The 11,375-nt window shown below is 37.5% G+C and overlaps 1 protein-coding gene across 1 annotated transcript; it reads left to right on the plus strand.

Annotated features, from left to right (window-relative positions):
- The first annotated feature begins 1,892 nt into the window (after window positions 1–1,892).
- LOC127881397 (uncharacterized) lies at window positions 1,893–9,875 on the plus strand. The gene is made up of 7 exons (XM_052429200.1): window positions 1,893–2,108; window positions 2,429–2,653; window positions 2,811–2,945; window positions 3,218–3,553; window positions 6,268–7,626; window positions 8,300–8,427; window positions 9,314–9,875. Exons 1-7 carry the CDS (start codon window positions 2,066–2,068, stop codon window positions 9,545–9,547), a joined length of 2,460 nt encoding a protein of 819 aa, XP_052285160.1. The 5' UTR covers window positions 1,893–2,065; the 3' UTR covers window positions 9,548–9,875.
- The last annotated feature ends 1,500 nt before the right edge of the window (window positions 9,876–11,375 follow it).

The raw sequence follows: 11,375 nt of genomic DNA on the forward strand, positions 1-11,375 counted from the left end.
CAATCTTCATGAAACAGACGTTCTCTGATCAGATTTACGGCATTTACTTAGCAAACAGATCATGCATTGAATCTGTTTCAGTATCAATAATATGTCATGATATCATACTAATAATAATAGTGTAAATATTGAATTTTTAGCCGGATTTTTTTCGAAAAAATCTCGGCTTATAGATTGATGTTGTCGGGCGGGCGGGGGGGGCGGGCGGGCGGGCGGGCGGGCGGGGGTGGCGGCGTGCTCGAAAATGTTAAAGTTCTTATTTCATGGTATAACTTTGGTATGCTTGGACCTAGAGTCTTCAAACTTGACATGAAGGTTGGCCAGGATTAACAGATGACCACTGGTCATTTCAAGGTCATTCATTTGAAGGTCAAGGTCACTGTGACCTTCAATATAAAAAATGTTAAAGTTGTTATAACTTTGGTATGCTTGGACCTAGAGTCTTGAAACTTGACATGAAGGTTGGCCATAACTAGTTAGTAACCACTGGTCATTTCAAGGTCATTCATTTGAAGGTCAAGGTCACTGTGACCTTGAATGTAAAAATGTTAAAGTTCTTATTTCATGGTATAACTTTGGTATGCTTGGACCTAGAGTCTTCAAACTTGACATGAAGGTTGGCCAGGATTAACAGATGACCACTGGTCATTTCAAGGTCATTCATTTGAAGGTGAAGGTCACTGTGACCTTCAATATAAAAATGTTAAAGTTGTTATAACTTTGGTATGCTTGGACCTAGAGTCTTGAAACTTGACATGAAGGTTGGCCAGAACTAGTAAGTAACCACTGGACATTTCAAGGTCATTCATTTGAAGGTCAAGGTCACTGTGACCTTGAATGTAAAAATGTTAAAGTTGTTATAACTTTGGTATGCTTGGACCTAGAGTCTTGAAACTTGACATGAAGGTTGGCCAGAACTAGTAAGTAACCACTGGACATTTCAAGGTCATTCATTTGAAGGTCAAGGTCACTGTGACCTTGAATGTAAAAATGTTAAAGTTCTTATTTCATGTTATAACTTTGGTATGCTTGTACCTAGAGTCTTCAAACTTGAAATAAAGATTGGCCAGTACTAGAAGATGACCACTGGTCATTTCAATGTCATTCATTTGAAGGTCAAGGTCACTGTGACCTTAAATGTTAAAATGTTAAAATTGTTATAACTTTGGTATGCTTGGACATAGAGTCTTCAAACTTGACATGAAGGTTTGCAAGCACACTTAGATGACCACTGGTCATTTCAAGGTCATTCATTCTAAGGTCAAGGTCACTGTGACCTTGAATGTAAAAATGTTAAAGTTCTTATAACTTTGGTAGGTAAAAATGTTAAAGTTCTTATTCCATGTTATATGGTACTTTCCTGTCATTTAAATCAAAAATCCGGCTTCAATGCGGTCATCTCCGACCGCGGAACTCTTGTTAATATTGAAATGCTGTAAGCTTGCCTAGTTACCCAAAACGTGTTCAGGATTTCCGATATAACGTTTATCTAATAAGTTTCGGACTAAATATTCCGGAAATTGCTTTGCAACTTTGTTGATACTCGAATGAAAACAAATACAATAGGCATGTAGTGTTATTGCTACGAACTGTTCCAGGGCGGAAAATACAGCTTATGGCAATTTGTATTCTAGCGTCGGACGTGTTTCAAACGTTTGAAGAAGATGACGTCTTATCTACGTCATATCGCATGCGGATATTGGCATACACTTTTGCATTGCACAACTCCAAGCTTTATAGCAAGGTTAACTTCTTGTTTGGAGCTTGGATTTTTATTTTATCTTGTGAACTATACTTTAGTAATTATTATGGCTTGCATTATTAAAGCACTACTTTCTTAAATAGCTACACATAGCTTATATACTTTTTCGACAGTATTGTTTCATGATTGAAGAAAAATAGTACATGAAATAATAAATTAATTGGCTTTGTGTTATTAAGTGGACAACAATTGCGTTTAAACAGTGTTAATTCTGTGAAAGAATATACATTTTTGGATCAAATAATAGTTTGAATAGGATATTGCGTATATCTCTAACAGTTATTTGTTTTCTTAGTCAAAGCGATGCGTATGTTGAAACTTATGTTACTGTTAGCTTACATAGCAGGTAAGATTTGATATTATTACCGTTACTAAAACAAGTATATCATGTTATGGACCTTAATTACGTACACGTTTAACAGGTATGTAAAATAAAATGGACCTTTTTATTCCTATGCATGTTTTACCTAATGCGTATCATTTTAGCCAGTTCGATTGTTAAATGGGATCGAATCTCTGCGTATGCGAACGGTCACGAAAGATGAGCTCGATCCGTCGAAACAAATTTTGGTTCTTTTAATAATACATCTCCTGTATATGGCGTACTGCATTGATTAAATAAGCCACCACTAACGACGAACAACTTTCACTGATGCATAATTTCAGTATTCTTCGTCCAGCCGACAAACCAGTCCTACGTGAACTGTGGCGGCCACATCTTCATTATACCACGCTTAAAGTCATCTCCAAATGAAGCAGAATTCAAATGCCGAAATCTTGGTTTGCACTTGGCCACGTTCCTGGACAAGGACGTCGTTGAAATTGAACAGGCGTTGATTAGCTGTGGTGAACTAGGACTCCTTACACGCGGTGAAATGTACCTGATTGCGCGTAAGTCAAATTGCGATTTATTAGTTCCCTTCTCTTTTAGCGTTTGTTTGTCAGTGATCTCGTTTCATAATCTGGTGCTAAGATTATGATAAAAAGGTATTTAAATCTAATTCTTTGTGACTAACCCGACATTTCCTTTACATTATTTTGTTTCTAGCACGAAAAAACGACAATTGCACTTATTTGAAAGTAAGTAATGACGAAGGCAGTCTCGTTCAACAAGGCTTCGAAATATCAGACAACTGCTCTACGGATTCTTATCTTATTTGTGACGCCAAACACATGTCGCCCGGTAGGATATTTGTATATCATCATCATCATCATCATCATCATCATCATCATCATCATCATCATCATCATCATCATCATCATCATAATTATCTTCTTCATCATTATCCTCTTCATAATTATGAATATCCCCCTTCTGATCCTCTTCTTCCTCCTCATCATCATTATAATATAATTTAAAAAAAATAGGGTTAGTGTATACAAATAGCTGTTACTTTGCGCCGTAACCATGATCATCATGTAACACTCATTTTATTCGGCGTCTTTAAATATCAGGTTTCGAGGAATGGTTTCAAACAGACGATCAAGACGAGAGTCTTTTTCGCGTCTCACAAGAACAGACGAACTGCACAGAATGTCTCAGTAAATGCCAGAAAGTCAGTTTTGGAATACTTGCGTCCTTTAGCGACTCAATAATAGAGGCTATTTTGCGAACTAATGCTACATTCTTGACTAGTGTGGGGTTGCAGATGTGGATGAAGTCTTCCAATGATTCGTGTATCCTTGTCAATGGTACATTCTATGCCATGATCGATACTTCTGCGAAAGATTTGGAACTTCCGGGTCGTTGTGTCTGTCAAAAGTTCATTCCAAAATTTTTACCGATGCAAGGTAATACACATTACACTAAGTATTTAATTTTATATGCAGTCTTATTTATATGTCAAGAAGTCAATGGGAATTGCAATGTCTGTATTAGTACATCAAAGATACTCATTAAATTATCTCCAAATTCAGTACTAACATGGGGAGTTGGCTGTTTTTCAGGCACAAATCATTATGTATTGTATTGTGTATTTATTTGTGTTTTGTATCGTATCGTTTTGTATGATATTTATAATTTATATTCGCAGCAATTTTATTTTTTTAATGATTCATTGATTATAGAGATCTAGTATAAATATTTTATTTTACATTTAAAAATCGAAATGGACCATGAAAAACAACTCATTATTTTCAAAGTTAAAAAAGACAAAATACTTCAATAATTACATAGCGTTTTTAGATTCTGAGACTCGTTACCTAAATTTTGTATGTCCAGTTTACGTTTAAACCACTTTGACATGAATATAACTTAATACTTAATCTGTGTTTATGTTGTTTTGTATTGTGCTGCTTTGCACTGTTTTGGCAATCGGTCACTTCAATTGCCTTAAATAAAGGACCATCTAATTGTATATAATAAGAATGCAATACTACTACAGCAGCTGGAGTTTCACTTTTTTATACATCAAGCACTATGGGTTCATAACATGAGTTCTGTTTAAATTATACCTAAGCTATCAACACATTAACAAAGCGCTGTGCGTTAATCTTAATTGACATTACATATTTAAAATGTTTACGACCGTCAGCTTAATTAATTTTAATTTGTGTGATCACCTCTATCGAATAGGTAGCTTCTGTTGTGTGATCACCTCTATCGAATAGGTAGCTTCTGTTGTGTGATCACCTCTATCGAATAGGTAGCTGTGTGATCACCTCTATCGAATAGGTAGCTGTGTGATCACCTCTATCGAATAGGTAGCTGTGTGATCACCTCTATCGAATAGGTAGCTGTGTGATCACCTCTATCGAATAGGTAGCTGTGTGATCACCTCTATCGAATAGGTAGCTGTGTGATCACCTCTATCGAATAGGTAGCTGTGTGATCACCTCTATCGAATAGGTAGCTGTGTGATCACCTCTATCGAACAGGTAGCTTCTGTGATCACCTCTATCGAATAGGTAGCTGTGTGATCACCTCTATCGAATAGGTAGCTGTGTGATCACCTCTATCGAATAGGTAGCTGTGTGATCACCTCTATCGAATAGGTAGCTTCTGTGATCACCTCTATCGAATAGGTAGCTGTGTGATCACCTCTATCGAATAGGTAGCTGTGTGATCACCTCTATCGAATAGGTAGCTGTGTGATCACCTCTATCGAATAGGTAGCTTCTGTTGTGTGATCACCTCTATCGAATAGGTAGCTTCTGTTGTGTGATCACCTCTATCGAATAGGTAGCTTCTGTTGTGTGATCACCTCTATCGAATAGGTAGCTGTGTGATCACCTCTATCGAATAGGTAGCTGTGTGATCACCTCTATCGAATAGGTAGCTATGTGATCACCTCTATCGAATAGGTAGCTGTGTGATCACCTCTATCGAATAGGTAGCTGTGTGATCACCTCTATCGAATAGGTAGCTTCTGTTGTGTGATCACCTCTATCGAATAGGTAGCTTTGTGTGATCACCTCTATCGAATAGGTAGCTGTGTGATCACCTCTATCGAATAGGTAGCTGTGTGATCACCTCTATCGAATAGGTAGCTTGTGTGATCACCTCTATCGAATAGGTAGCTTTGTGTGATCACCTCTATCGAATAGGTAGCTGTGTGATCACCTCTATCGAATAGGTAGCTTTGTGTGATCACCTCTATCGAATAGGTAGCTGTGTGATCACCTCTATCGAATAGGTAGCTGTGTGATCACCTCTATCGAATAGGTAGCTTCTGCAGAAACCATGGCACTAACCCTTACGGCCAGAATCTGAATTACATTTTTCAGTGTTGCTCTGTTATAAAAATCTGATGAACAACTTATCATCAAACACTTTGAACATAGTCATCACTCAGAGCACACTTTGAACATTGTCATCACCTAGAGCACACTTTGAACATAGTCATCACCTAGAGCACACTTTGAACAAAGTCATCACTCAGAGCACACTTTGAACATAGTCATCACTCAGAGCACCCTTTGAACATAATCATCACTCAGAGCACACTTTGAACATAGTCATCACTCAGAGCACACTTTGAACATTGTCATCACCTAGAGCACACTTTGAACAAAGTCATCACTCAGAGCACACTTTGAACATAGTCATCATTCAGAGCACACTTTGAACATAGTCATCACTCAGAGCACACTTTGAACATAGTCATCACTCAGAGCATACTTTGAACATAGTCATCACTCAGAGCACACTTTGAACATAGTCATCACTCAGAGCACACTTTGAACATTGTCATCACTTAGAGCCCACTTCTACACAATATAATAAACCTTTATTTTTTATGTTTGGGTTTCTAATTTATCCATATAAGAGGCAGAATAATCCACATAGTGTGGCCGTTTTATTTATTTTATGTATTATTATTTTATTTATTTATTGGAAATTAACAACAGGCGTGAAACAGCTGCATAAATATTTCATAATGTGATGTTCAACCTGCATAACAACAACAACAGGTAATGTACACCTGCATATACAATTTAGGGAATTAGACAATTACATAAATTATTTGAACGAACTTTTACTTCATAATGCATTCGTTTTGCAGGTCGAGTGACGTCTAACGCGGTTACGACGCATGCTTCTCAAACAACTGATAAACTGACAACTGATCAGGTGATAAATGATAAGCTTACAACAAATAAGATTACTGACGATACGCTTAACACCGATAATGCGACAACAGATAAGCTGAAAACGGATAAGGTGACAACGGATAAGCTGACAACTGATAAGCTGACAACGGATAAGGTGACAACGGATAAGCTGACAACAGATAAGCTGACTACGGATAAGGTGACAACAGATAAGCTAACAACGGATAAGGTGACAACAGTTAAGCTGACAACTAATCAGGTGACAACGGAAAGGCTGACAACAGATCAGGTGACAACCGATAAGCTGATAACGGATAAGCCTACAACAGATAAGATGACAGCATATACGCTGACAACCGATAAGCTGACAACAGATTATCTAACAACTGATCAGGTGACAACGGATAAGCTGACAACCGATAAGCTTACAACCGATAAACTGACAACATATAAGCTGACAATGGATAAGTTAACAACCGATAAGCTGACAACGGATAAACTGACAACAGATAAGAAGACAACCAATATTGTGGCAACGGATAAGCTGACAACGGATGAGTTAACAACCGATAAGCTAACAACAGATAAGCTGACAACAGCTAAGCTGACAACAGCTAAGCTGACAACAGATAAGCTAACAACTGATCAGGTGACAACGGATAAGCTGACAACGGATAAGCTAACAACCGATAATCTGACAACAGATAAGCTAACAACAGCTAAGCTGTCAACTGATAAGCTAACAACTGATCAGTTGACAACGGATAAGCTGACATCGGATAAGCTGACAACAGATAAGCTAACAACTGATCAGGTGACAACGGATAAGCTGACAACGGATAAGCTGACAATCGATTATATGACAACCGATAAGCTGATAACGGATAAGCTGACAACGGCCAAGCTAACAACTGATAAGCTAACAACGGATAAGCTGACAACGGATAAACAATCAACCGATAAGCTGACAACAGATAAGCTCACAACAGATATGCTGGCAACTGATAAGCTTACAAAAGATACGCTTACAACCGATAAGATGAAAAGTGATTATCTGAGAACAGATGCGCTTAAGACAGAAAACCTTTCAACCGATAAGTTGACAAGCGTTAAGCTGACAACTGATACGCCCAACTGGCTGATAGTTGATTTGTTCGAATATCTGGTGTCAAAGGATCGGTTAAATTACAGCTCAGCTGTTTTGTTGTGCCGCGATTTTAATGCTACACTTATGACTTTCACAAGCATGTTAAGGTATTTTCAAATTATTGAGCTACTTGCTCTCGCCAAGGATCGCTTTTGGATGAACGGTGAGAGTTTTTCTTCGATGTTATAACACAGAACACGCTTAAAGGCAAATACCGTATTTTCAATTTCACTGTAAGATATATTTGGCTATTGCATTTTACTGTAAGATATATTTGACTATTGCATTTAACTGTAAGATATATTTGGCTATTGCATTTTACTGTAAGATATATTTGGCTATTGCATTTTACTGTAAGATATATTTGGCAATTGCATTTTACTGTAAGATATATTTTGCTATTGCAATTTACTATTACATATTTAGAAAAGTTTTCTTTGCAATTGGTAGATATCCGAGAGTAATATACATATATTAAAGTTCGTTAAATTTTGTGGAATCGGATACATATTGTTAATATTTAAAGACTACTTAAATAGCTGTTAATGACTTAGGGACTTTTCTGAACCGTTTGTTGGGTGATCAAATGTATCAAAGCTGTGCGTTTTGTAACGCCAACTGTCCGAAACTTACCAGGAAACAAACTTAGTAAGGTGTTTATTAATAAATACAATGTGTACATAAAACGACATTTTATCATTCTTCATTAACGAATGAAAACGAATTACTTGGAATACGGAAATCACGAGTCTTTATATTAGGTTGGTGACATGTTGACATTATAATCTTTCACTTCCCCTTTTCCCAACTAATTGGCCACTCGTGTTTACGTACAGATCAGAATACCTCTTCCACCCAGTGCCTCACCATGGATACGGATCAACGTCATCTCGGAACGACTGATTGCCTGGTGGAGTTCCCGTTCGTCTGCTCCAGATTCATATATCACGACAATCCTTCGCAAGTATGTGCCCATAGTGTGCGTCTGGTCATTCGACGCGCTGTCTTGCTTCTTACTTTTTTAAAGCCAGCGGTACATAAATATGTTCAAAAATTATTTGCAGAAAGTGTTCATACTGTTACGCATCCATGCATGTTGTCCGTATTTTTCATTTTTCCTATTTTAATTGTGTTAAATTTTAGCCTCGCTCTGGGAAAGGGGCTGAATTTATGTGCGGAAAGTGTCGTCCCAGATTAGCCCATGCTTTCCGCACAGGCTAATAGGGGCCGACACTTTCCGCTTTTATTTTATTTTTCGTTTAAGTCTCTTGTTAGCGAAAAAAAGTTTATACAGAAAGTGTCGTCCCTGCTGTCTACACAGGCTAATCTCGGATGATACATTACACGCATGTTTTAAGCCCCGTCCCTGCAGTCTGCACAGGCTAGTCTCGGACGATACATTACGCGCTTGTATTAAGCCCCGTCCCTGCAGTCTGCACAGGCTAGTCTCGGACGATACATTACGCGCTTGTATTAAGCCCCGTCCCTACAGTCTGCACAGGCTAGTCTCGGACGATACATTACGCGCATGTATTAAGCCCCGTACATGCAGTCTGCACAGGCTAGTCTCGGACGATACATTACGCGCTTGTATTAAGCCCCGTCCCTGCAGTCTGCACAGGCTAGTCTCGGACGATACATTACGCGCATGTATTTAGCAATTCCCTGCAGTCTGCACAGGCTAGTCTCGGACGATACATTACGCGCATGTATTTAGCCGCGTCCCTGCAGTCTGCACAGGCTAATCTCGGACGATACATTACGCGCATGTTTTAAGCCCCATTTTCGCAGTGCAATGCCCAAATTCAAACGCGTTTATAAACCTCCACATCGTGTTTCTATTGAACTAGGTCCTGTCGGATCCTTCATTCGTGAACATGATCAAAGAAATGACAGTGAAGAAGAACGCTACTTCAAAGTCTACCAGGATGCTGACAAGTGCACGGGATAATCGACTCGTTGCTAAAACTTGCGGTGGATTTGCAATTGCTTTGGTGTCCGGAGTTTTTATATTCTTGATGTTCAGCGATATATCCATGGCTGTTTTAAAATGTGTGCAAGTGTTAAGATCACTTCTTCGGTGATGCGCACATTGACTCTGTTGCGACTGAACAGGGGTTTCTTTGAAATCATCGATAGATATGCACACGTTTAAATATCCGTGTTTCGTTATACTCATCTGGTCCAATGCACAATATGTAATCTTTGTACGAGTTAGTAAGGGTGTCCATGCCCTATTTGATGATTGTTTTAAAAGATGTGTGCATTTTTATAGATCCTTTTTTGACCATTTACGTGCCCCATATGAACAATAGAAATGGTGAAGTGGTTTGAATTAATTGTTTTTATTTTATTTTGCAACATGTGTGCACATTATATCATATTTAGCAATTGAGTCTTTTCCTTAAATAAATGACCATATACTAGTGTTAAAATACTAATGCAGCTGAAATTTCGCTTTGTTTATTTTAGAACTCCTTTTTGATGATGTCTCGTGTGAACTCTAAGCAATTACGTCTTGGTTTTTTTCGTAATAATTGATCGAGAACGTGCAAGTGATTTATTTAAATGTTTTAATTACTTTACATTTAAATGAACACATTTTTAAGCGTGGTAAATGTAAAATTACAAGAGTTTGCTCTTAACCCATTTATGCCTTGTGGACTCTCCCATCCTTCTAATTTTGATCAATTTATTTCCAAAATTTGGGATGTCTAGTATATTTATTTCTTTATTTAGAATATTTCTTACAGAAATTCCTTCAAGCAAACATGCGTCGTCTCATCAGGGTCTACGCTGTTTGCCAATGCCTTTTTCTAGACGCTAGGCATAAATGGGTTAAATGTGAACGGGACCGCGCAGTTGTTCGTTCAAGATCGTTACTTTGCAAAATCGCGATTCTTATAATTATGATTCCGGTGTTAATTTAAGAAATAATCGACGGGTAACCGTTGGTTATTGCGGTAATGACCAACGGTATAAAGCAACAATTAAATTCAAATGACGTCGTCTTCATTCATAAACAGTGCGCGGACAATCAAAGTGACGTCACTTTAAACAACCGTTAGTATATCGGGTCAATAACCAACAGTAGTTTTCCTTCTTTGTATATAGAAAACAAGTCACGTGCCGTGGTAGAATAGAAAATAATATGATGTTTAAAAAGTCTATAACCAGACAAAAGGGCGATTTCTTACGGATAAACATGGATGTGTAAATTTTAGCGACTTTTATGATTGTTTTTTTCTACACATACTACGTAAATTGTAAATGTTATACGTAGATGCCTATACCACACCATATTGTTCGTTACTGGTGGTATTTTTTGCTGCTAAAATAAAATCCAAATACTAAAAATCCTGATTAATAGTTCAGAAACGGTTTCAGGGAATAATTAGTTTGCCTGATCGATCAGCTGTATGTACGTGGATTTTGCCTTATCAGCGGACCACTCGTAATGAGAAGTATATATTAGATGACCGGAGGGGCAGGTTATTATTGCTTACCAAAGAGCACTAGGTAACTTTGCGTTCGTATGGTCTGGGAAAATGAAAACTTTAAGCGTATATTTTGTTGCTGCAACTTTATTGCCCAGCTTGATACAAGGTTAGTTTTTTTATATGTTGTTCTTGTTGTTTAAATGAAGACTTTTATTGACTTAAAGTGATAAAAAGTTTTAATAACACAAGGAAGCCGGTCTAATTTAATTAGTTTTCTTGTTGTTATGCCCAACATTTTTCACTTTTTCAGAACTCCAGTGTTTCGTTATACATTGTTTTTTATACTTACGCACGCATTCATCGAAATTTTAAGTTCCCGACGACACTGCTTATTTTCACGTGTATTTAGTTTATTATTTAGATCTGATGTATTTTTATTTCTATAAATCAACTCTTTCGTATAAATTCAATT

This window comes from Dreissena polymorpha, chromosome 5, assembly GCF_020536995.1.
Source record: "Dreissena polymorpha isolate Duluth1 chromosome 5, UMN_Dpol_1.0, whole genome shotgun sequence".
In the NCBI taxonomy this organism is placed as follows: Eukaryota; Metazoa; Mollusca; class Bivalvia; order Myida; family Dreissenidae; genus Dreissena; species Dreissena polymorpha.